The 27881-nt window shown below is 42.6% G+C and overlaps 1 protein-coding gene across 5 annotated transcripts in view; it reads left to right on the plus strand.

The window, feature by feature from the left end:
• LOC137383839 (protein phosphatase 1 regulatory subunit 12A-like) overlaps nt 1-27881 on the plus strand; it is a 333936-nt gene that overhangs the window by 211413 nt on the left and 94642 nt on the right. For all 5 annotated transcript variants that reach the window (XM_068057118.1, XM_068057119.1, XM_068057120.1 and 2 more), the window contains 3 exons: nt 6180-6366; nt 7822-7943; nt 9665-9706. In XM_068057118.1, coding sequence (XP_067913219.1) covers nt 6180-6366; nt 7822-7943; nt 9665-9706 — 351 coding nt within the window. The remainder of the gene's footprint in view (nt 1-6179; nt 6367-7821; nt 7944-9664; nt 9707-27881) is intronic.

Below are 27881 nucleotides of genomic sequence, written 5' to 3' on the forward strand. Positions count from 1 at the left end.
GACCCCACCACCGAACATCAAGTTACTGTCCACAGGACTGTCGCTGACTTCATCTCCTCTGGAGATCTTCCCTCTACAGCTTCCAACCTCATAAACCCACAACCCTGGACAGCCTGCTTCTACCTCCTTCCCAAAATCCACAAACAGGACTGTCCTGGCAGGCCCATTGTTTCAGCATGCTCCTGCCCCACTGAACTTATTTCTTCCTATCTTGACTCTATCTTTTGTCCGCTGGTCCCGTCTCTTCCCACCTACATCCGTGAGTCTTCTGACGCCCTATTTCATTTTGACAATTTCCAGTTTCCTGGCCCCAACAGCCGCTTCTTCACGATGGACGTCCAATCTCTCTACACCTCCATCCCCCACCAGGACAATTTGAGGGATCTCTGCTTCTTCATTGAACAGAGGCCCAACCAGTCCCCATCCACCACCACCCTCCTCCGCCTGGCTGAACTTGTTCTCACATTGAACAACTTCTCCTTCAACTCCACTCACTTCCTTCAAGTAAAAGGTGTTGCTATGGGTACCCGCATGGGTCCTAGTTATGCCTGTCTTTTTGTGGGATATGTCGAGCATTCTTTGTTCCAGTCCTACTCAGGCCCCCTTCCCCAACTGTTCTTCCGGTACATTGATGACTGTATCGGTGCCATTTCCTGCTGCTGTTCCGAACTGGAAAACTTTATCAACTTTGCTTCTAATTTCCACCCTTCTCTCACCTTTACATGGTCCATCTCTGACACTTCACTGTCTCCATCCCTGGGGGTAGGTTGTCTACTAATATCCATTATAAGCCCACTGACTCCCACAGCTACCTCGACTACACTTCTTCACACCCTGCCTTCTGTATGGACTCCATTCCATTCTCCCAGTTTCTCCGTCTCCGATGCATCTGCTCTGATGATGCTACCTTCCATGACAGCGCTTCCGATATGTCTTCCTTTTTTCTCAACCGAGGATTCCCCCCCCCACTGTTGTTGACAGGGCCCTCAATCGTGTCCGGCCCATTTCCCGCACCTCTACTCTCACTCCTTCCCCTCCCTCCCAGAACTGTGACAGGGTTCCCCTTGTCCTCACTTTCCACCCCATCAGCCTCCGTATCCAAAGGATCATCCTCCGCCATTTCCGCCACCTCCAGCGTGATGCCACTACCAAACGTATCTTCCCCTCCCTTCCCCTGTCAGCATTCCGAAGGGATCTTTCCCTCCGACACCCTGGTCCACTCCTCTGTTACCCCCACCACCTCGTCCCCTTCCCATGGCACCTTCCCCTGCAATCGCAGGAGGTGTAATACCTGCCCATTTACCTCCTCCCTCCTCACCATCCCAGGCCCCAAACACTCCTTTTAGGTGAAGCAGCAATTTACTTGTACTTCTTTCAATGTAGTATATTGCATTCGCTGCTCACAATGTGGTGTCCTCTACATTGGGGAGACCAAACGCAGACTGGGTGACCGCTTTGCGTAACAACTCCGCTCAGTCTGCAAGTAGGACCCCGAGCTTCCGGTTGCTTGCCATTTCAACACTCCCCCCTGCTCGCATGCTCACATCTCTATCCTGGGCTTGCTGCAGTGTTCCAGTGAATATCAACGCAAGCTCGAGGAACAGCATCTCATTTACCGATTAGGCACACTACAAGCTGCCGGACTGAACATTGAGTTCAATAATTTCAGAGCATGACTGGCCCCCCACTTTACTTTCATTTTTAGTTATTTTTTCTTTTTTTACATTTTTTTGTCTGTTTATTTTATTTCATCTTCGTTTGTTCAGTTTGCTTACCCACTTTTTTTTCATGTTTGTACTTGCTGCTGTTCAATTTTCAGTCCGTCAACACCCTATCTGTACTAATGCTTTGTCTTTCAACACACCATTAATGTATTGTTTGCCTTTGCTCCATGACCTTCTGGTCAGCTATTCTGTGGCCTTGTCCAATCTACGCCACCTCCTTTGTTATCTCTTGCCCCACCCCCGCTTTACTTATAACCTTTGACATTTCTAATATTTGCCAGTTCCGAAGAAGGGTCACTGACTCGAAACGTTAACTCTGCTTCTCTCTCCACAGATGCTGCCAGACCTGCTGAGTATTTCCAGCATTTCTTGTTTTTATTTCAGATTTCTAGCATCCGCAGTATTTTGCTTTCACTAAATGCTGAAGTCGCAGTCAGTTTCAGAGGGGTAATGACAGTGAAGGCTGATAGTTTGCCATCAAAAACCTCTGCAAGATCTGGGCCTATGTAATTCCTGGCCAACACTGACCTGTTGTGACTTTCTAAGTATTACTTTCAGTTGTTTCGCAGGTGATCTAGAGAGGAATCCTGTGTCTTCAGATAAATTGCAGCCCTAGAAATTAGGTCACACATTAAAGGTGGTTGCATTAATAGCTATCTGTGGGTAATGTTTTAGAGAGAATATCAGGATTCTTGGCTAGTTTAGCAAAAGGAAAATGGCTATGTACGGAGGGAACAATTTGTAGCACTGGGGAAGAAGCAGGGGAGTGGGACTAACTGGATAGCTCTTTCAAAGAGAAGGCAGGATGGGCCAAAAGGCTGCCTCCTGTGCTGTGATATTCTATAATTCGTCGCTAGTTAACTATTTGATGTATTTTATACTTGGTTCCCAGTTAGTTTCAGATACTGACTTTGTTGTAATTGCATAGAATGGTTTCACTATTATGGTGTTTATTGAAGGAAAATGTTAGATTCATTATTTGCTTTATAGTTAGGGTTACCTTTCCTTATGGCATATTTTCTTTCTCTCTAACCAAACTTTGCTTCTGTTTCTGCCCATTGGTACCTCTTGCAGTCACAAGCACAAAGGTGATTTCAGTGCCTTTTGCTGATTGAAAACAGCGGCTACAGCTGGGGCTTTCATAGGTTTTTTTTTTACCCCACCCTTCAGTTTTTTTCCCTCTGCTTCAGTGAATTGTAGAGCCATAGAATGGTTGCAGCACAGAAGAGGTACATTTGGCCCTGTATGTCCATGCCAGCTCTGCAAGAGCAACTCAGCTAGTCCCACTCCCCTGCTCGTTTTTTCCATAGCCTTACAAGTTTTTTCTCTTCAAATAGTTATCCAATTCCCTTCTGAAAGCCAGGATTGAATCTGCCTCTACCACGTTCTCAGGCATTGCATTCCAGATCCTAACCACACGCTACGCAAAAAGTTTTTCTAATATTGCATTTGGTTCTTTTGCCATTTACTTTAAATCGTTGCCCTTTGGTTCTTGATCCTTCTGTCAATGTGAACAGTTTCTCCCTATCTGCTCTGTCCAGACCCCTTGTGATTCTGAGCACCACGATCATACCTCCTGTCAACCTTCTCTTCTAAGGAGAACAGCCAGTTTCTTCAATCTATCCACGTAACTGAAGTCCCTCATCCCTGGAACCAGTCTTGTAAATCTTTTCTGCAAGCCCTGCCCAGAATTGGACACAATACTGCAGTTGAGGCTGAACCAGTATTTTATAAAGGTTCACCATAACTTCTTTGCTTTTTGCACTTTACACCTCTATTTATAAAGCCAGGATCCCATATGCTTCATTAACCACTTTCTCAACCTGCCCTGTCGCCTTCAATGATTTGTGCACACATACCCCCAGGTCCTTCTGCTCCTGCACCTCCTTTAGAATTGTATCTGTTTTTTATTGCTTCTTGTTCCTCCTACCAAAACACTTCTTTGCATTAACTTTCATCTGTCACATGTCTGCCCATTCCACCAGCCTGTCTGTCCTCTTGAAGTCTGTCACTATCCTCCTCACAGTTCATAATTCTTCCAAGTTTTGTGTCATCTGCAAATTTTGAAATTGTACCCTGCAGACCCAAGTTAATGTAGATTTTTAAAAAAACAGTGACCCTAGTACTGACCCCTTGGGAACCCCACTGTATACCTTCCTCCAGTCTGAAAAACAACCGTTGACCACTATGGTTTCCTGTCACTCAGCCAACTTCGTACCCATTTTGCCACTGTCCCATTTTATTCCATGAGCTTTAACTTTACTGACAAGCATACTATGGCACTTTTATCCAATGCCTTAGAATACAGTTACAATGATACAGCACAGAAGGAAGCCAAACACTTTTTTGCAGGAGCTATTTAATTAGTCCCATAGCCCTTCAAGTATTTATCCAATTCCCTTTTAAAAGTTATTAAATCTGTTTCTACCACCCTTTCAGGCAGTGCATTCCAGATCATCATAATACATTGCATTAAAAAAAAAAATTCCGTCTCTCACCTTTAGTTCTTCCAATTGCCTTAAATCTTTGTCCTCTAGTTACTGACCCTTCTGCCATTGGAAACTATTTCTCCTTATTTACGTGTAGAAAAACCCTTCATGCTTTTGAACACAGGTCTCCCCCTAACCTGATCTCCTCTAAGGAGAACAACCCCAACTTCTACACGTGTCTTTCTTTTTGATAACTGCAGTGACAGTCTAAGCTGAGATAGGGCGTTAGGTATTGTGGTGAGATTAATCTTCTCTGAATCAGAACACATCAAAACAATAGCATCCTAATCCACTGAGTGGCGCTGTTGTTCTAGTCCATGTCCTTCACTCAAACCAACTTTACACAAACTGTCGATATCTGTCACTGGATGTTGATTTTGAGGCCTTTTTGCAAGATGCATTTTCATTCTGAAACCTGGATTTTGCACAGGCTGTTGATGGGCATCAAATTGTTTATAGTCACTGTCCTCCATGTTACTGCTGCTTCAAATGCAGACAGTAAATTGCTTTTATAATCATAAAATAAATTTCAGTAAAAGTTCAAACTTCGGATGAGCCTCAATGCAGATGTGTCCTTGAGGACCAGAACAACCTATAAATTACTAGAGACTGTATATTACAGGAGCTGAAACTACTGAGAGGGCAAGAAAAATTACTCAGTGCAAATGGCCAAATTGCTTAAAAGTTGTAATAAAAGTGGCAGAGTAGAGTTTTTAAATGTTCTACTGTTCCATAATACCAAAGTTATTAAGTAAATTGTCAGATTTGTATTAAGATTTAATACAAATTTTTGTCGCTAAAACATCAGGTACAGTTTCTGCTCAGTTGCGCTGGTTTTTTTTTAGAGATACAGCACTGAGACAGGCCCTTCGGCCCGCCGAGTCTGTGCCGACCAACAACCACCCATTTATACTAACCCTACAGGAATCCCATATTCCCTACCACCTACCGACACTAGGGGCAATTTACAATGGCCAATTTACCTATCACCTGCAAGTCTTTGGCTGTGGGAGGAAACCGGAGCACCCACACGGTCACAGGGAGAACTTGCAAACTCCGCACAGGCAGTACCCAGAATTGAACCTGGGTCCCTGGTGCTGTGAGGCTGCGGTGCTAACCACTGCGCCACTGTGCCGCCCCTTCTCGGTGCAATGCACTTGAAATCAGTGTAACCTGCACAAAAGGTCATGGAATTTTAAGTGCAGATCATATGCAATGCAAATTGAGTTTCTGCAATCTTTTGCGCTAATTTAAAAAAATGTTGCGATAGCAACTGGCGCTGCCAATATGACTGACCATGCCCCAAGTTGAAGTAATCACCTTTAGGAGTTTCCATGAATTGCGCTCATTTGCAGGCCTTCGAGGAGGCTCTAAAAATTAAGCTGATGTTTTTGGCTGCAAGGACACTAAAAGGCATGTTTTAACAACTTTTGAATATATATTTTTTAATTAACTGATTACTGTACTACAATATAGCTAGCAAACGTTTCTGTATTTTTTGACATTTTCAGTAATTTAATAGAGTTACGTGCAGTTGGAAAATTGATACTTATTTAAAAATGCTTGTTTTTGTGAAACTGATTTTCAGGTGCATTAATCAAATTACACTAAGTTACTATTGTATATCAAGGAATATTTTGAATACAGATTTTTTTTACATTAAGTTTTAAAATGCTGCCCAATTGTGTTGGTTCGTGGCAGATTTTGCATTTGGTAATTAAAAAAAAACACTTCCCAAAACTAGAGCAATTTTGCGTGAAAGTTGCACTCCGATCATCAATTGCACCCAACGCAGAAACTCTATCCTAATTTATTAGTTTGATCCAAATATATCTCTTTATATTGAGTGTGGAGGGGCAGTGAAGACTGCCCTTGGGTGAATTTGTGACCATGTATATAGAAATGTTGTGTACTTTTTTCCTAACACGTGTTCAAACCTTTAACACTTTTTTTCCCCCTCAATCAGTCTGGGTATCGCCAAGCACGATATACGGCACAACCAGATAGTCCAGCTGCATCTCCTGTATCGCCCTCTACATCAGGCGACTCCTTATATTCAAGGATCCAACAAAACCGCATGAATGGACTTGTAGAGCAAACACCTTCTTACATTTCGCACTCAAGGATTTTATCCAAGGAAATGGAGAGCAATGGTAATTTTTAAATTTGCTCAATAGTCAACGTCTGTTGACCGTCTCTCAACAACTTGCATTTATGTAGTGCCTTTACTGTGATAAAATGTCGCAGTTGCTTTACAGGAGCATTATTGAGCGAAATTTGACACTGCAGCACATGAGATATTTGACCAAGATGACCAAAAGCTCGGAGGAAAGAGACAGGAGGGAAGGAATTCATGAGCTTAGAACCTCAGCACTGAAGACACAGCTGCTAGTGGTGGAATTAATAAAATCGGGAATGCTCTTAGTGAATCGTGAAACTATATTTCAAATGTGTTATGGTTTCCATATTGAACTGGCAAAAAGAGTGTTCAAAGAGTTTCTAGTATGCACTCAAAATATTCTAGCTAAATTTACCGTAGTTTAAAATTGGAATTCTTTTAATGCATCCAGTAATGAAACCAGAAAAGAATTTATACTGAGTTCTTTGCCTATTTTTGAACATTTGCCATTTAGATAGTTTAATGTTTTCTTTGGTTTTAACTAAGCATGGTATGTTGGTTGAATCTTTAAACCATGTTCCTTTACGTTGTAAACCCTCTGATAACACTTGTTACGTATCAAAAATGCAGAGAGGTCTCAGCCATCCAAAGAAAGCACTAATGTTGATGACACTTGTGACAGTGTTACGTGACGGTCACGTAAAGGAAAATTGGTAACACCTTTAGAACCATGGAATTTTTTTAGTTATTCAAATAAAGCAGGGAAGCATGAATAAGAAAAGATGCAGAATGCCAAAAAAAATTGAAAAATCAAAGAACAAGATAAAAGATACCAACTAGTGGGTGGCTTCAGCCGTGTGCAGCCTGCTCAGACAGTCCCATAAACTCCACAAATCAAAACAGAATATGCAAGGAAAATGAAAGAGAAGCTAAGTGAAACCTTAGTAAAATCCCATAAAAGAACATGAGAGCAAGCAATGGGTAAGCCAAAAGCTCCTCCAATGCACAAAAGAAGTAAAAGGCAAGCTGACTCAGTCCTCTGAAAGGTCAGTTGAATATCTGAAATTAAAGATTGGAAGCCAAAACATTAGCGATAAGCCAAAACTCCAGTGAAAACTACCAAGTCTCTTTTGCAAAGCCAACCCTCTACTGAGACAAACTATCCTTGCACAATCCATCCCCTCACTCCCTTGCCCTTTCTCCCTTGTCCTTCTTTGCTCCTCTCCCACTCTTCTTGCTCCGCTTTCCTCTTGTACCATTCCCACACCCTTCCCCCTCTCGCTCCCATATCATGCTCCACTTACCTCCCCTACTCCTTCCCCTTGCCGTCGCCCAGTTCCAACATTCCAGTGAAGTGTTGCTATGCGAATGATCGGTTGAGTTTGTATAGTTTTCATATGTATGGCAGTATCTGTATTAGTAGCAGTTAATAATGAACGGAGGTAGTTTTTTGAATAGTTCTGTTCTGTGATTATTTGTTTTAAAAAAGATGACACTGAAAAAGCAAATGAAGACGACAAAGATGTTAATGACAGACAGCTGTCAATAAGAGAAAGACGACGGCCTAGGGAGAAGAGGCGATCCACTGGAGTGTCATACTGGACTCAAGATGTTAGTATTTCTTACTGATGTCCTGTTATACTAAATGAGTGCTTGGCTTTGAAGAAACAGCATCTTCAATTGGTTACAATGTGTTGCCTAGAAATGTGAGACTCGTATAATCAGTGTTAACGTTTTTTCTTCAATTTCTGCTTGATCAATCTTGACTAGAAATGTAGAAATTGCATTGAAACTTTTTCAGAAGAATCAAAAATACTTCGAAAAATTGGTGATACTTTTGAAAATCACTTGTGCAGGCCTTTTGATGGATGCTGTTCTGTTGTGGTGATCTATATTTTACTTGCAGTTTAATTAAGTTTTGGTACATTTGGCTAATTTTACTGATCATAGCCCTTTTTTAAAAAAAAAGGAATTGCTTCATCCCTTATTGATTTGTCAGATTGAAGTAGAAGAAGGTGAACGTTGGAACATGAAATGAGAAAAAATGAATGTGGCCAAAGTGAAAATGGCTTTAGTTTTAAAACAATTAATATGTGATGGGGTGGTGGAAGTGAAGGAGATGGATAATCTTGGGTGTTGCATTGCCCTTCTCTTGGGTTCATATCTACTCTTGATTAATGTGAAGAGTGGTATCTGTCCGTTGTAATAGTCCTAAATGAAATAGGTTTTGGAAATCTAAATGCCATTCCTAGTGAGCAGAACTCTGCAGTGAAAAAATCTATTCAAAGTTCTATGTCAAAACATAAGTCCAATTCAAGTAATGCAAATAGTTTTGAAAATGGGGAAAAAACATATTGCTATTGCATTAAAGGATGAATTTTCTCACCTTGAGGAGCTCAATCACCTAAAAACACTCAAGAAAATATATATGAACACTTACAATGATTGCTGGAAACTTTATTTTCTGAACATCTTGAAATTAAAAACTGCATCCTTCCATAATTTTAAAAACCTCTGATATGTAGCCATTCTAGAAAAGTACTGTGAAATTTGGACGGTTTTATTTCCGTTTCATGTTGGTATGCTCATGGCAAGTGCTGCATCAGACTTTGGTTAGCTGTCATGCAGTTGGTGAGGGATGACAGCCACACTGAAGAATCGGTTGTTGTGATGTATCTGCCAGCTCACCATGTAATCTTCAGTTGATTAATACAAACAATAAGTTGAAAATTTTATTAAAACATGGAGTGAGTAAAACATTTAAAAAATCATGCCAAAGACTTGCAGGTTGATAGGTTAATTGGCCATTATAAATTGCCCCTAGTATAGGTAGGTGGTAGGGAAATATATAGGGACAGGTGGGGATGTGATAGGAATATGGGATTAGTGTAGGATTAGTATAAATGGGTGGTTGATGGTCGGCACAGACTCGGTGGGCCGAAGGGCCTGTTTCAGTGCTGTATCTCTAAAAAAAAAACAAAAAAAAAAATCTGAGTATACCTTAAATCGATATAACCACATTGGAGTTTTGAGCCTAAAGTCTTGTTTATATTACAAATCACTAATTTATGAATTAAAATTCCTGTTAGATAAAATTATGGAAATGAGCCATGTTTGATTTGAATATTATTGTACCGATATAAATATATTTGCAACATTCAAGAAGTTCTCCAGGTGGTTGTCTTTATCTGGAAAATTCAAACCTGGCTGTAACTTTTTTCTTACTTTTTATGTATTCCAAAAATAGAGCCATTTCCAAAAGTGTTCTTTTAGATTTATCTTGAGATGTGAATTCAGTTTCAGTTCCTTAGTGGAGTTTTGCTTTTCCTTAGGGTGATGAAAATGATGGAAAAGAAGACGACAAAGACATCCGGGTAAGTTTGAGTTTAGAAATGATAATCCTGTAAATAGGTGTGAAACAAAAACAGATATTTTGTATTTCATTTTTTTTGTGTAGAGTTTCATCATTTGGTGCTTTCTTCTTAATGTTTGCCCAGGAAACATTACTGTAGAAGCATTGTAACCACCCAAGTAAGATAGAACATGGCCAGTGGTTTGTCAAGATGAAACTGAATTTTGTAATATTGTTGCAGCAGGCTAGTGCAACTGCACTTTTTGGGCTGAAATATTTAAATGAACAATATTACAAACCCTTTCCCTTTAAGATTGCGTGTTCTCCACTAGTTTTTGACGATTGCTGCAGAGGGGCACGGTTATATATGTTTTTTATTCGTTCCTGGGATGTGGGCATCGCTGGCTAGGCCAGCATTTTTATTGCTCATCTCTAATTGCCCTTGAGAAGGTGGTGGTGAGCTGTCTTCTTGAACTGTGGCAATCCATGTGGGGTAGGTACACCCACAGTGCTGTTAGGAAGGGAGTTCCAGGATTTTGACCCAGCGACAGTGAAGGAATGGCAATACAGTTCCAAGTCAGGATGGTGTGTGACTTGGAGGGGAACTTGCAGGTGGTGGTGTTCCCATGTATCTGCTGCCCTTGTCTTTCCAGGTGGTGAAGGTCACGGGTTTGTAAGGTGCTGTCTAAGGAGCCTTGGTGTGTTGCTGCAATGCATCTTGTAGATGGTACTCACTGCTGCCATTGTGCGTCGGTGGTGGAGGGAGTGAATGTTTGTAGATGGGGTGCCAATCAAGCGGGCTGTTTTGTCCTGAATGGTGTCATGCTTCTTGAGTTGGAGCTGCACCCATCCAGACAAGTGAAGTAGTATCTATAACGGGAACATACTGACAGAGCAGAGAGATCCCAATGTCAGTTGTGTTTATCCAGATAAATGCATTTCTGGGTAAGCAGCCTATGTTCATTGTTGTGTTGCTGAAAAGTAAGTCGAAACATTACAGATCTAAAACCTTATTATGTAGTTTTCAAAGTAGCATGCAGTTCTTTATATTCCCCCTTTGGTACTACAAGGTTAATTTGTCACCCAACACCAAGTTGTTTTGCTACCTCAGTATTTCAGGTTAATGACAGCAAAAGTTAGATGGAACTACAGTGATAAATATTGAAAATGTTGACTCATTTGATTGCTTACTTTACCATGCACATTCCTTGTTACTTGATTTGGGGAAATTGGAGAAGTTGGTGATTAAGAAACAAACTTTCCAGTGTTGGGTCAGAAATTTAAAAAATGGAATGCGTTTGATAAGTTGAAGAATAACACAATCAAGAACTACCACAGAGTTTTAATTTCATTCTGTTCTCACTGTGGCCACATTGTATGCAAAGGATATCTTGTGACACAATCTGAAGGACAGCTACAAAATGAATTAAAAGCAAAGTAGTGTGGATGCTGAAAAGCTAAAATAAGAACCGAGAATGCAGGAAATACTCAACAGGTCAGGCAGCATCTGTGAAATGAGAAATGTGAGTTAACGAAAATTCTGTTGGAAGGTCATCGATCTGAAACGTTAACTATTTCTTTCTCTGCAAGTATTGCCTGACCTACAGAGTGTTTCCATCATTTTCTTTTTTATTACATAAAGATTCAAATGTTTCACACTTTACTGTTTCCAGCAGGTGCTTCTATGCTTAGAGGAAAAGGAATCTATATCAATTCTGATAAAATAGAGTGTTTACTCTTGAAGAATTTTAAAAAAATAAACTGGAGCACACTGCCGGAAACACAATGCTTCACTTAACAGATTGTCACCACGCTTTAAGTATACACAGCAGGCTTGTTTTGCAGAACAGTTGGATTGTAAAACACTTTGAAGCTGTTCTCCTGGCTCTGGCAGTGAATTTTGAGTTTATCGGTCTTGATTGTTGACAGTTTAAAACCTCAAAGCCCATTTTCAAAAGGTTGTGCATTTGTTTTATTAATATTGCATATATTTTGTATCATGTGAATAGGGTGACCTGATCATCACAAGTTTGGTAAACATCAAAATCATATTGGACAATACTGCTTTAGACAGAGCCACACCTGTTATGAATTGAGATGCAGCAAGAGCTGCATAACATCCATGCTTGGGCTGATAAGTGGCAAGTGACATTTCACGCCACACAAGTGTCAGCCATGACCATTCCCAACAAGAGAGAATCTAACCATCTCCACTTGACATTCACTTCCATTACAGCTGTCGAGTTCACCACCAACAGCATGCTTAGTCCACCATTGGCCAGAAAATTAAGTGGACCATAGAATTCTCACCACTTGCCTGGATGAGTGCAGCTCCAACAACATTCAAGAAGCTTGCCACTTTCCAGTACAAAGCCACCCGCTTGTTTGGTGCCTTTTACTCCCTCCACCAGCGGCACAGCATGGTTGCAGTGTGTACCATCTGTGAGATTACATTCCCCACCTAATCCCCTCTACTATCTGTTAAGATAGCATATTGGGTATGTTACTGAGCTAGTACTCCAGAGGCTTGAACTGATGAACCAGAGCCACTCAGTTGTACCAAATTGCTCCAAAAAGATGATAAGAGTAAATCAAGATGGACCACCCAGTATCGGCCTATACATTGAATATGACAAAGGCACACCCAACCCGGTCAACCCTGCAAAGTCCTGCTCACTAACATCTAGGGTTGTGCCTAAATTGGGAAAACTGACCCATAAACCAGTCAAGCCTGACATAGTCATACTCAGAATCATACCTTATAGGCAATGTCCCAGGCTTCTCTATCACCAACTCTGGGTATGTTCCACTGTCAGAACAGACCAACCTGAGGTGGCGGCACAATGGTATACAGTTGGGAGAATGTCCCTGGGAGTCCTCAACATTTATTCCAGACCCCATGAAGTCTCAATGCATCAGGTCAGGCATGGGAAAGGAAACGTGCTGCTGGTTACCACCTACTGTCCCACTTCAATTGATGAATCAATATTCCTCCACATTGAACAGTACTTGGAAGAGGCACCGAGGGTAGCAAGGGCAAGAACATACTCTGGTGGCAGACTTAAATGTCGAACACCAAGAGTGGCTCGGTAGCACCACTACTGATCGAGCAGGCTGAGTCCTAAAGGACATATCTGCCAGACAGGGCTTGCGGCAGGTTGTGAGAGAAAGATCAAGAGCGAAAAACCTACTTAAAATTTGTTTGAAGGTTTTCATGGTGAGAGTGGCAATGTTGAGTAAGACAGTTTTACACCATGTGAATTTGCCCTGAAAAGAGAAGTTGTTTCCTTGAAAAAAAAACATTCTTGTAAGAACTGGCAAGGCTGGACATTTCAGGCAGCAGACTTTGCCCGTCTCTGGAGGAATAACTGGAATGTGTTACCGCACTGCCCAAAACATCTAGACCTGTTCTTCTAAGTACTCCATTTTTCAAAAAAGCATACTTGTCCTTGTTCTCAACAATCCACCTGTAGCAGATGCATCTGTCCATGACAGTGTTGGTAAGAGTGACCACAGCATAGTTCTTGTGGAAACAAAGTCCCATCTTTACACTGAGGGCACCCTCCATCGTGTTGTGTGGCATCAGCTACAACCATCTTTAGCCAGAAGTGTTGAGTGAATGGTCCTTCTCTGCCTCCTCCTGAGGTCTCCAGCATCACACATGTCAGTCTTCAGCCAATTCAATTCACTCCATGTGACATCAAGAAATGATTGAGCACCTGGACAGCAAAGGCTGTGGGTCCCAATAACATCCCGCCTTTGGTGCTGAAGACTTGTGCTCCATAACTAGCTGCAGCCCCTAGCCAAGTTGTTGCAGTACAGCTATAACACCAGCATCTACCCAATGATCTGAAAAATTTCCAAAGTATGTCTTGTCCATAAAAAGGACAAATCCTATCTGGCCAGTTACCATCCCATCAGTCTATTCTCAAATATGAGCAAAATGATGGAAGGTGTCGTCAACAGTGTTATCGGGCAGCACTTACTCAGCAGTAACCTGCTCACCGGTGCTTAGTTTGGGTTCTGCCAAGGCCACTCAGCTCCAAACCTCATTACAGCCTTGGTCCAAACATGGACAAAAGAGCTGAATTCCAGTGATGAGGTGAAGTGCGAGTTACTGCCTTTGATATCAGGGCAGCATTTGGCCAAGTTTGGCATCAGTGAGTCCTAGTAAAATTAAAGGCAGCCGGAATCGGGGGAAGATTCTCAGTGACTGGAGTCATAACTAGCACAAAGGAAAATGGTTGTGCTTGTTGGAGGTTGATCATCTCGACCTGAAGACATCACTGCAGAAGTTCCTCATGGTTGTGTCCTAGGCCCAACCATCTTCAGCTGATTTATCAATGACCTTCCCTCCATCATATGGTCAGAAGTGGGGATGTTCGCTAATGATTGCACAGTGCTTAGTATCATTTGTAACTCCTCAGATATTGAAGCATTACGTGTCTGCATGCAGGATAACATTCAGGCTCTGGTTGATCAGTAGTCAGTAACATTCGTGAAACACAAGTGCCAGGCAGTAACAATCTCCAATACAAGGGAATATAACCATCTTTCCATGACATTCAACAACATTATCATTGCTAAATCCCCTACCTGGGGAAGTGGTGGCATTGTGGTATTGTCACTGAACCAGAGACCCAGGGTATTGCTCTGGGCACAAGTGTTCAAATCTCACCACGGCAGAAGGTGGAATTTGAATTCAATTAATAAATCTGGAATTAGCAAGTCTAATGGCCATGAAACTATTGTCGATTGTTGTAAAAAGCCATCTGGTTCACTAGTTTCCTTTTAGGAAAGGAAATCTGCTGTCCTTACCTGATCTGGCCTACATGTGACTCCAGACCGACAGCAATGTGGTTGACTCTTAACTGCCCTCTGAAATGGCCTAGCAAACCATTCAGTTGTATCTAACTGCTACAGAGTCAATAAGGAATGAAACTGTATGGACCACCTGGCATCGACCTAGGTAACGGAAATGACTTGGGCAAATCCAGCCCTGTCAACCCTGCAAAGTCCTCCTCACTAACATCTAGGGACTTGAGCCAAAGTTGAGAGCAGTCCCACAGCCTAGTCAGTCAACAGCCTGACATAGTCATAATCACAGAATCATACCTTACAGGCCATGTCCAGACACCACCATCGCCATCCCCGGGTATGTCCTGTCCCACCAGCAGCACAGACCCAGCAGAGGTGGCAGCACAGTGGTATACAGTCGGGACGGAGTTGCCCTGGGAGTTCTCAACATCAGCTCCAGACCACATGAAGTCTCATGGCATCAGCTCAAACATGGGCAAGGAAACCTCCTGCTTATTACCACCTACTGCTGCCCCCCACCACCCCCCCTCAGCTGATGAATCATGTTGAGCACCACTTGGAGGAAGCACTGAGGGTGGCAAGGGCACAGAGTGTGCTCTGGATGGGGGACTTCAATTTCCATCACCAAGAGTGGCTCAGTAGCACCACTACTGACCGAGCTGGCCAGGTCCGATAGGACATAGCTGCTAGACTGGGTCTGCGGCAGGTGGTGGGGGAACCAACAAGAGGGAAAAATATACTTGACCTCGTCCTCACCAGTCTGCCTGCCGCAAATGCATCTGTCCATGCCAGTATTGGTAGGAGGGACCACCGCGCAGTCCTTGTGGCGATGAAGTCCTGTCTTCACATTGAGGATACCCTCCATCGTGTTGTGTGGCACTATCACCGTGCTAAATGGAATAGATTTCAAACACATCTGGCAATGCAAAACTGGATGCCCGTGAGGTGCTGTGCGCCATCAGCAGCAGCAGAATTGTATTCAACCACAATCTGTAAACTCATGACCTGGCATATCCTCCACTTTATCATTATCATCAAGCTGGGGGACCAATCCTGGTTCAATGAAGAGTGCAGGAGGGCATGCCAGGAGCAGCACAAGGCATACCTCAAAATGAGGTGTCAGCCTGGTGAAGTTACAACACAGGTGACTACCTGCGTGCCAAACAGCAGATGCAGCATGTGATAGACAGCTAGCAATACCATAATCAATGGGTCAGATCTAAGCTCTGCAATCCTGCCACATCCAATAGTGAATGGTGGTGGGCAATTAAACAACTAACTGGAGGAGGTGGCTCCACAAATATCCCCATCCTCAATGATGGGGGAGCCCAGCACATTAAGGCTGAAACATTTGCAACAACGTTAGCCAGAAGCGCCGAGTTGATCCATCTCGGCCTCCTCCTGAAGTCTCCAGCATCACAGATGCCAGTCTTCAGCCAATTTGATTCACTCCGTGTGATATTAAGCAACGACTGAAGGCACTGGATACTGCAAAGGCTATGGGCCTTGACAACATTCCGGCAATAGTATTGGAGACCTGTGCTCCAGAACTTGTTGCGCCCCTAGCCAAGCTGTTACAGTACAGCTACAGCACTGGCATCTACCTGGCAATGTGGAAAATTGCCCAGGTATGTCCTGTACACAAAAAGCAGGACAAGTCCAATCCGGCTAATTATGGCCCCATCAGTCTACTGTCAATCATCAATAAAGTGATGGAAGTTGTTGTCAACAGTTCTAATGAGCAGCACTTGCTTAGCAACAACCTACTCACTGATGCTCAGTTTGGGTTCCGCTCAGCTCCAGTCTTGGTTCAAACATGGACAAAGGAGCTGAACTCGAGGCGAGGTGAGAGTGACTGCCTTTGACATCAAGGCAGCATTTGACTGAGTATGGCGTCAAGGAGCCCTAGCAAAATTGGAGTCAATGCTAATCGGGGAAAACTCTCCACTGGTTGGAGTCATACTTAGCGCGAAGGTTTCCATCCAGCCTGCATGTGTAAACTGTACCCAGCCGTTCCTCCTCCTCGCTGTGTGGTTTAGGCCCCTGGCCGTTTGCTTTGTCCTTTCCTTGAATCAGAATTTCAAACTTGGCTCCACTTTAGCGCCAAGCGCCAGCTATGGTGGCTGCTAAGAGGTCCAATCCAGCGCTGCTGGAATGTCAGGCACCTCCGCAGGCAGTTACAGGTCTGTCAGGACCCTGCTCCCAGCATGGCTGTGCCCAGCGGAAAGGCTGCATTCACAGCCTGCCTCTTATTTCATCATTCGCATTTATGGGGCGGGCGAGAGGTGCAGGGACACCGAGAGGGGAGGAGAGAGATAGGCGCAGAAAGGGGAGAGAGGAGAAAGAGATCGACATCACTCCTGACATATGGACATCTATCCAGAATCCTCTGCATCGCTACATCAAATGTGCGGGCAGAGATTGACTATGCAAGCAAAAACAATGCCACTATGTCACGAAATCATTTTTTAACATGGTGATGAGAAAGTCCGTCAATAAATGAGTCTTCTCATTTAAAGCGCTCTCTTCCCCCCCGCCCCCCCCCCCGCCCCTGCTCTTACACCCCGCATCTCCTCTGCTCTCCCCACCCCCCCCGCTCTCTTTTTCCCCCCCCCAGATCCCTCCACCATCTGCCCACATTACGCGACGATGTCATCTGCGCATGCGCCAACCCCATCTGCCCGCGTTACACAATGACGTCATATGTGCTTGCGCCAACCAGTCCTGGCACTGCGGAACCTAGCATATGCGCAGCGGGTAGGAACGCATGTGTGCAGATTGGCGCAGTCGGATGTCGTAAGTTGCCGGCTGCATTGTCAGTAATCACTTTGTAGATAAAAAGACACAAATTACCTACTCATGCCACTTCTCCATTTCCTCTCCATTACTCATGAAGTATCTCACATTTTTGAAAAAAAGTGACACTGGCAGTCAGACCAGGATCAGAATGTCTGCAGCCTCTTAATTGACTTTATCAATCAGACTTAAAAATGAAGGTGATCAAAAAGCCAGGTTTGACGAACTGTAGTCAGAACAGCAGTTAAGCTTTGACTTCAACACTGTTTAAATTCCAGCAATTAGACTTCGTGTCCTATAAGGGAGAAAGCTTTGTCTTTGTTGCACAATATATTCTATTACTTTCGTGTCATTATGATGTGCACATCAATTGGCATTACAAATGTTATGACTGAGGTGGGAGCAATGCACCGTCAATTCAGTCCCATCACTCCACAGGTTGCAGCAAGTTTTCCCACCCAACTGGAAAAACAGCCAAATTAAATACTCTTTTAACCCCCAGAATAAAACAGACCAAACCCGGTATCTTTAGATAACAACAAATTAACTATTTATGAAAACTAAATCTTAAACACTATTAAGATGAGCCTATGCCTAAAGACCTTTATAACTTCTTGTTTTAACCTAACTCCCCCATTCTCATACATATACACTCAAAATTGACAGTTAACCGGTTTCTTTTAAAAAAAAATTATATGTAAAAAAAAAAATTAGCTGTTCCTTAAGAATAAATAAATAATTGGGTTATGAGTCTTTGTGGGTTGCGATCCTGATGGGTGAGGTATCCTAGTGAAAAAAAAAATTAGATGCCACTCGAAGTCTCTACGCAGATTTGATGAAGCAGTCTGTTAGTAATTAGACATTTGGCTGCAGCAGGCATCAAACAGTTCTTCAAACAAGGAGTATAGCAATGGATCCACTTGGATTTTAAAACCGACAGAGTCTCAGTCGAAACTTTACTGCGAATTCCAGAAAATGCAATCAGTTAAGAGAGAGTCAATCTTGAAGTAAAGACTCTGAGATTGGAAGTAAAGAAGAAGGAATTTTGCTACCTCCAGAAATACAAATGGTCTCTTCAAAAAGGGCTCTATTTTTCTCAGGCAATTATCTTGGCCTGTAGCTCCTTAGCAGAATTTCTGCTGAGAAATAGCTATTTTCTTGAGTAACCGGCTTTGCTAGTGTCTCTAAAAACTGGTTTCAGACAGTTTTTACACAGTTAAATTGTTACATTCACCGTGTGACCTCTCTCTCCTGCTGTGGCCATTGGAGCAGTTACAGTTAGCACACTGTGCCTCGTTTTTTAAAGGCACACTTTTTAAACAGAGTCTTGAAGGAATCAAAGGAGAGAAAAATCCAATTCTGTGACACAAACAACACCAGGGTGATCCATTAGTGAATATATAAAAAAGGGTCTTGCCTGTGCCTTACTCACTTCAGGTATCGTGTTTAATATGCACAGTTACTGTTACTTGGAGCACTGTGTGTAGTTCTGGTCTCCATATTATAAAAAAAGATATAAAGACATTGGATAAGGTGCAAAAAGATGATGCCAGAACTGAGAGATTATTGGAAAGCATATGAAATGGTCTCCCCCAAGGAATAGTTGAGGCAAATAGCATAGATACATTTAAGAGGAAACTGGATAAGCACATGAGAAGGGAAGGAATAGAAAGAAATACTGATAGGTTTAGAGGAAGTGGGGATGGGAAGAGGCTCTTCTGATGCATGAATGCCAGCATAGTTCACTTTAGCTGAATGGCCTATTTCTGTGCTGTATAAGCTGTTACAAAAGTCCGAGTGCATCAAGCCTGTGTCCTCAGTACCTTGCTCTATGGCAGCGAGGCCTGGACAACGTATGTCAGCCAAGAGCTACGTCTCAATTCATTCCATCTTCGCTGCCTCCGGAGAATACTTGGCATCAGGTGGCAGGACCGTATCTCCAACACAGAAGTCCTCGAGGCGGCCAACATCCCCGCTTATACACACTACTGAGTCAGCAGCGCTTGAGATGGCTTGGCCATGTGAGCCGCATGGAAGATGGCAGGATCCCAAAGACACATTGTACAGCGAGCTCGCCACTGGTATCAGACCCACCGGCCGTCCATGTCTCCGCTTTAAAGACATCTGCAAACGCGACATGAAGGCCTGTGACATTGATCACAAGTCGTGGGAGTCAGTTGCCAGCGTTCGCCAGAGCTGGCGGGCAGCCATAAAGGCGGGGCTAAAGTGTGGTGAGTCGAAGAGACTTAGCAGTTGGCAGGAAAAAAGACAGAGGCGCAAGGGGAGAGCCAACTGTGTAACAGCCCCGACAAACAAATTTCTCTGCAGCACCTGTGGAAGAGCCTGTCACTCTAGCATTGGCCTTTATAGCCACTTCAGGCGCTGCTCCACAAACCACTGACCACCTCCAGGCGCTTACCCATTGTCTCTCGAGATAAGGAGGCCAAAGAAATAAGCTGTTATATTTAGGAATATAGGAGCAGGAGTAGGCCATTCAGTCCATCGAGCCTGTGCCGCCATTCAGTACGATCATGGCTGATCATCCACTTCAATGCCTTTTTCCCACACTATCCTCATATCCCTTTATGTCATTGGTATTTAGAAATCTGTCAATCTCTGCTTTAAACTTAAAAGCAAAATACTGCGGATGCTGGAAATCTGAAACAAAAACAAGAAATGCTGGATTCACTCAGCAGGTCTGGCAGCATCTGTGGAAAGAGAAGCAGAGTTAACGTTTCGGGTCACTGACCCGAAACGTTAACTCTGCTTCTCTTTCCACAGATGCTGCCAGACCTGCTGAGTGAATCCAGCATTTCTTGTTTTTGTTTCTGCTTTAAACTTACTCAATGACTGAGCTTCCACTGCCCTCTGGAGTAGAGAATTCCAAAGATTCACAACCCTCTGAGTAAAGAAATTTTTCCTCATCTCTCCTAAATGGCTTCCCCCTTATTTTGAAATTGTGTCCCCTGGTTCTTGATTCCCCAACCAGGGAAACATCTCAGCTGCATTTACCCTGTCTATCCCTTTAAGTATTTTGTAGGTTTCCTTGAGATCACCTGTCATTTTTCGAAACTCTAGAGAATACAGGCCCAGTTTCCCCAATCTCTCTTCATGGGACAGTTTCGCCAACCCGGGAACAAGTCTGATGAACCTTTGCACTCCCTCTAAGGCAATAATATCCTCCCTAAGTTAAGGGGACTAAAACTGCACGCAGTACTCCAGGTGCGGTCTAACCAAGGTTCTATCCAATTGAAGCAAGACTTCACTACTCCTGTACTCAAATCCTCTTGCGATAAAGGCGAACATACAATTTGCCTTCTTAATTGCTTGCTGCACCTGCGTGTTAGCTTTCATTAACTTATTGACCAGGACACCCAGGTCCTTTGTACATCTACATTTTGTAATCTCTTACCATTTAAGGAATACTCCACAAATCTATTCCTCCTACCAAAATGGATAACCTCACATTATATTCCATCTGCCATGTTCTTGCCCACTCACTAAGTCTTTCCAAATCCTCTTGAAGCCGCTTAGCATCTTCCTCACACATTCCCACCTAGTTTTGTATCATCTGCGAACTTGGAAATATTACATTTGGTCCCCACATCCAAATCATTGATATATATTGTGAACAACTGAGGCCCAAGCACTGATCCCTGCGGTACCCCATTAGTCACAGCCTGCCAACTCGACAATGAGCCATTTATTCCCCTCTCTGTTTTTTGCCTGTTAACCAATCCTTAATCCATGCCAGTATATTACCTCCTATCCCATGTGCTTTAATTTTGCTAAGCAACCTCCTGTGCGGGACTTGATCAAAGGCCTTTTGAAAATCCAAGTGTACCACGTCCACCGACTCCCCTCTTTCAATTCTGTTGGTAACATCTTAAAAAAAAAACTCCAACAGGTTTGTCAAACGTGAGTTCCCATTCATAAATCCATGTTGGCTATGCCCAATCAGATCATTATTATTTAAGTGTCCATTTATCACATCCTTTAGAATAGATTCTAGCATTTTCCCAACGACTGATGTAAGGCTAACAGGTCTGTAACTCCGTTTTCTCTCTCCCTCCCTTCTTAAATACTGGGGTGACATTTGCAACCTTCCAATCTGAAGAAACTGCTCCAGAATCTATAGAATTTTGGAAGATGATCACCAATGCATCCACTATCTCCATAGCTACCTCTTTCAACATTCTGGGATGTGGAATTTCAGGTCCTGGGGACTTATCAACCTTCAGCCCCATTAATTCCTCCAATGCACCCTTCCTAATACTAATTTCCTTCAATTCCTGATTTGCCCCTAATCCCTTGGATCTCCATTTCTGGAGTTTTTTGTATCTTCCTCAGTGAAGACAGCCATAAAGCCGTCATTTAGCTTCTCTGCCATTTCTCTATTCCCCATTATAAATTCTCCTGACTCTGCCTGTAATGGACCCACTTTTGTCTTAGCTAAACGGTTCCTTTTTACGTACCTTTGGAAGCTTATATTGTCCATTTTTAATATTTTTTGCTAGCTACCATTCACATTCTATTCTCCTTTTATCAGTTTCTTCATCCTCCTTTGCTGTATTCTAAAATCCTCCCAATGTTCAGGTTTACTGCTATTTCTGGCAACTTTATAGGCCTTTTCTTTTAATGCTATACAATCCTTAACTTCCTTTGTTATGCCTTCATTTTGGGGTTTTTGTGCCTTGGAGGAATATATAGTTGCTGTAATCTAATACTTCTTTAACGACTATCCATTGCCTATGTATTGACATACCTTTTAATGCATTTTCCCAATCCACCTCAGCCAGTTTTGCCCCTCATACATTCATAATTTCCTTTGTTCAATTTCAAGACCCTGGCTTCAGATTGAACTACCTCACTTTCAAACAGAATGTAAAATTCCGTCATATCGTGGTCACTTTATTTATTTAGAGATACAGCACTGAAACAGGCCCTTCGGCCCACCGAGTCTGTGCCGACCAACAACCACCCATTTATACTAACCCTACAGTAATCCCATATTCCCTACCTACACTAGGGGCAATTTACAACGGCCAATTTACCTATCACCTGCAAGTCTTTGGCTGTGGGAGGAAACCGGAGCACCTGGGGAAAACCCACGCAGTCACAGGGACGACTTGCAAACTCCACACAGGCAGTACCCAGAATTGAACCCGGGTCCCTGGAGCTGTGAGGCTGCGGTGCTAACCACTGCGCCACTGTGCTGCCCCTGTTTTATAATAAACTGATAATTTTGTTGTTCAGGTACTTAACCAAGGGGCATATATTTAAGGTAAGGGGCAGGAGTTTTAGAGGGGATTTGAGGGAAAAAAAATTTCACCCAGAGGGTGGTTGGAATCTGCAACACACTACCTGAAGGGGTGGTAGAGGCAGGAACCCTCAACATTTAAGAAGTATTTAGATGAGCACTTGAAATGCTATAACAACCAAGGCTACAGGCCAAGTGCTGGAAAATGGGATTAAAATAGATAGGTGCTTGATGGCCAACATGGACACGATGGGCCGAAGGGCCTGTTTCTGTACTGTATAATTCTATGACTTGCAACTGAATGGCTCAAATTTATTGTTCATAAGTGCAGCAAAAAAAAACAGTTAAGAGCTGTACTGATCAGGAGCAAATAGAGCAGCTTCATTAAATTGCCAGTGAAAGCCTGCTAAGAACTTACAAATTGAACCTATTAAGAATAAGCAATTAGTAAAACCAGAATACTTTGATAGTCGGTGATGCTGGCCATTCACCGAATGTCCCAGTACTTGCTGTTAGTCTGTCACCAACTTTACTCATGGGCATCAAAAGAAGATACTGAGGGTGAAAACCCTATGGCAAGCATGTATCGGGGTGTTAGAAATACCCAGGAACTTTTTTTTGCATAAAATTTCAGAGTGGAGCTTGAACTTTGCAATCTTTTTGAAGTAATTACGCTGGGAAAGAAGACAAATATAACTTGTTTTCAGAGGTGTTACGACCAGGTGAGAAGGGGGTGGGTCTCAGGCTCCCCTTTTCTGCCCCTTCTCTGGTTTGACTGCAACAAGGTTTATCTTTAACAGTGATTTAACTTACCACCTCAGTGAGCACTTTCTGCTGTTCCTCCAATATAATTGCAGATGAACCAATCAGACAGGTTTTGAGTTTAAACAAGAAAGATGTAAGTTTATTAACCTTATCACTCTAAATTGATTAAAATTACTAAAATACGCTACGCATCCACGCCCCACATTCTCATGAGAGCCACCCACCCACACGCGCGCGCACACATACACGCAAATAGATTACAGAGGGGAAAACACAGTTGGGAGGTTGGAGTAGAATCTGTAATAAATGGAATTCAAATACTGAATCTCAGTCCCAGCGTTCTTAGTTGAAATTGTAGTCCCGAAGTTCTCGGCCATGTACAAGGTTTGGGCTTGCTTCTCAGGTTCCGGAAGGCAGAAAAGAGGGGCTTTATCCTTGCCCCTAGTTGCTGGCTGTGCTGGGCTGTAGGTTTGAGTCTTAGTAGTTGCAGCTGATGCTTCTTGGGACTTTCCTGGAGAGAGGAGAGAGACTGCAGCTCCCTTGTTGACTTACAGTTACAGTATGCCTTCTGAGTCACCACTCTCAATCTCTAGAGTGGCCCAAGCAGTCACGTGATATGACCACCTCTTTGTGTCTGAATGAGAATCTTCTGGAATGGTCTCTGAAATTCAAGGCTCTCTCCTCAGGCTGCCCAGACATACTTGGGGGTGGGAGGAGGGGTTGGCTCTTTCAAAGTCGATGGGTGTCGATGGCTTTTGACAGCCAACATTGACAAGGCTATCTCAGATAATTGAATCAGAGAGTACCCCATTGTTCTGGCTAGGCTGTGTCAATCATGTCTGTCTCCATTCTAATCCTTTGTTTTGTGGCATATGCAAATGTTCATGGCCATCTTGGCTGCTAACTTCTGTTTTAAAAGTTATTTGTAACTATTTCCATTAAAAAGTCTCAGGCAAAGTTTCACACGAGGGAATTAATATTTTCCATTTGGCATGTGGGGTTTTCATCACAAAGGCCTTTGTTTAATTTTCATTTAAACGTTGTAATATATTCTAGAGCAGTTGCACTTTATTGAATATGATTAGAACAGGTGACATTATTACATTTTGGGAGGAGGTTCTGAATAAAACTAAATTCAAATGCTTATTTAAGCAGAACCTTTTATACCAACACTACAGTTTGGTAAAGAAGGAAAAGGTATAAATGATCTTAATGTTAAATATTATGTTTCTTGTCCCTTATTATAAAAGCTGTACCCCTGTTTGAAACCGTAGTTGACAATTTGCTTACCTCCTATGAGATATGCCCAGATCAATTTATTGATGTAACTCGAGTATGAGAGTAGAACTAATTCATATGTTTTCCTGTGGTAGGTAAGGAAATTGCAATTCACTTTCTTGGAATAAATGAAAAAAACACAGTCCGTTAACTGAGCAGATGTATTGCAAACTTATTTTCAAATCCTTTCATTGGAGATGTGCACCTTCAAAGTGCAGCAGTTTAACCTTTAATGCAGAAAGAGAAGCACCACAAGGAATATGCTCATCTAGTATACCTATTTTCTGTAAGTTCTGAATGTTTGACTAGAATAGGCCTATGTTTGCTCGAATTTAGAATAAAGAGGTGATCTCATTGAAATGTATAAAAATTCTTAGAGGGCTTTACAGGATAGCTGCTTAGAGGCTGTTTGTCTTGGCTGGAGAGTCTAGAACTAAGTCATAGTTTCAGGATAAGGGGTCAGCCATTTAGGACTAAGTTGAGGAGAAAGTTCTTCACTTAGTGTTGCAAATCTTTGGAATTCTGTACCCCAGAGGACTACGGATAGTCAGTCGTTGAGTATATTCAAGATTGAGATTGGTGGATTCTTGGGCAGTAAGTGAATTAAGGGATATGGGGGTAAGGCAGTAAAGTATAGTTAATGTTGAAGCTCAGCCGTGATCTTATTGAATGACAGGGCAAGCTTGAGGCTGTAAGGGTCCTATCCTGCTTCTGTTTCTTATACTGTTAAAGCTTATGCTATAAATCAACTTGTAGAGGGTTACATGGGTCAGAAAATCCCGGACATCTAATGAAGTATAAACTGAGCAATAAGAAAGATGAAATTCCCTGTAACAAAAAAATGGCTACTGTAGCTCCATACTAAGTTTTAAAGCAGTATGTTTGAAACCTGAAATGAAACACCTGGTGGCTCTGTTCCTTCAGGGAGAATCATTTTGTAAGTTTATTAGGAAAGATAAATGTCAGATTTTGCATTTGTAAATATGCCAGCAATCTGCCTTAAAAGACTTTTTCTGCAATTTCATAGCAGGAAATTATAATGCCACACTGGTACAGTAGATGGTGCTGTTCTGAGGTTGAGAGCTAAAACACAGGATCCTTTTTTCAAAAAAAGAACTCTACAAATCTGGCATTAAAGGTTCTTTTGGTTTTACAGACACAATTTAAAGCATATCTGAAAATAAAGCAAGTGGGATCATACTAATTTAAGGTGCCTTTTCTGATACTGCTAAGCATTTTTCTCATCTCTTCTATTATACTCGAACAGGGTATTAAAACTGATCCCACGGGTAGGGTTCTATTCAATTTATCTCATCATTTTCTATCCTAGAATAAATATTGGACAATGCTAAATGTTGAGCTGACATTACTTGTGTATTATATTATGTTTCTATAACATTCTCATTAGATACCAAGGGAAAGTTTGCATTTGCAACTTTTGGAATAGAAAAAATTGTGGGACGGCCAGAGCTACCTTTATAATCGGCATATATAAGAAAGCAGGGGCTGGATTTTATGCCCCCCCCCCCCCCCCCCCCCCCCGACTGAGACAGGGGACCCATCGCCTCCCCATCTCAGAGATTTTGTTGGGGGTGGGATAGGCTGACGATGGCCGCCTTGCCCAGAGGCAATTAAGGCTTGTAAGTGGCCTATTGATGGCCACTCAGTGGTCTCTTTCCTCACCATCTCCTGTGATTGGGATTTAACCAGCAGAAGGGGTGCCTATGCCACGCGGGCGGGTTGTCTCTATATATGGGGCACTCTCCCTGTGGGCTTGGCAAGGTGGAATGTCCCTCGTCCTTGAACATTCTGTGGCCCATGGAAGACCCCCACTGGCAAAAACTACACCTCCCTGGACCCCCTTCCCCCTGCACTTCACAACCATCCCTGTCACCGGGGCCTTCTGGATTGGCCCCGGTGACCCCACCTCAGTTACCTGAGGTCCGGGGTTCTAGTGCTAGGCCTGGGTCCAAGGCCTCTGCAGTACCAGGAGTGGCCACCGCTTCCCGTGCCACTGCCGATACTGCTGAGTTGTTGGCCCTGTGGTTGGCTGGCAGCTCTTGGAGGCGGGATCCCCGTCTTTAAAGGGACAGTAATCCTGGCCCTTGGCACTTAGGTTCCTGAAAAATGTAGGATCGAGCCAGGGGGCTCGAATAGGCAGAGGTGTGCTTTCCACTGCCTTTTCGGGCCTGGCACCAGGAGCCCTGCCGGCGTCACAAAATAAAGCCCCATGGGTCAGAAACCCTCAAGATAAAAGTGAACTAAATTAAGTGATTAAAGTATTGCAGGAGTCTTTGAAGTAGAAGTTGTTTTTTCTGTTTAATGTTTAGAAAACTGCATTTATGGTAATAATTGCAGCAGGATTACAGTTCTTTGAATTTGGTCTTGTATTTGATGTAAAATCTAACAGCAGCTGCAAACTGCTAAAATTGACCATAACATAGAGCTGTTTTTGTTAACCCATGAATCCTCATGATCATTAAAAGACTTGGCAGCAAACACTTTCTTTTTGGGAAAAAAAACTTTTCCCATGGGAAAATTAACTTTGAACCAATTATAGTGAAGCATTGTATTTAGACATTTGGGTTTTTAATTAAATCCATTTAGGAGAGTCCCTCAAAGTTCTGAATTGTATAAAAGTTTGTTAATCAGTAGGAATGTCCAGCGAGCGTTTCTGTTCCTCTTTTGAAGAAATATTAAAGATATGGCATATTAGTGGTTTACAGTAAAGTATTCAAGTATTTTGAAGTAATCTGGTTTCCTACTTACAGAATAATAACATTTTGTAAACTAGTTTATTTTGATATAAAACTTTTTGCTGCCAGAACTGCTGCAGCAAAATTACTTTTTTCATTGGACAAGATAGCAGTCACTACCTCACTGTTGCAAAGTATATTAATGCTAGTTTTGTGCCACATTCCTACCTTTATAAGAGTACAATTTCCATGGCAGTTTGAAACATTTGACTGTTAACTACAGATTCATTTTGCTTCTAAGTATTTACACAAATCAGTTTTGATAATGCTGAACCTTGTCTTAACAGATAATTAACAGTGGGACTCCTTACTTTTGCCACTAAAGAGAGCCCCATCCTGGAGTTGAGTTTTTCACTAAATACTGTTCGAAAGTGCCTCTGTGTTTTGTTAAATATATTTTTTGAGGATTCATTTTTGAAAGATTGAATAATTGTTAAACTTTGGGCTTTTCAAAGGGGGTCATGTAAAGGCCACTTGACTTTGAAAAACATTCGCTGGAAATGTTTTTAAAAGGGGCGCTGACA

The sequence above is a fragment of the Heterodontus francisci genome, chromosome 25 (assembly GCF_036365525.1).
Source record: "Heterodontus francisci isolate sHetFra1 chromosome 25, sHetFra1.hap1, whole genome shotgun sequence".
NCBI lineage: Eukaryota > Metazoa > Chordata > Chondrichthyes > Heterodontiformes > Heterodontidae > Heterodontus > Heterodontus francisci.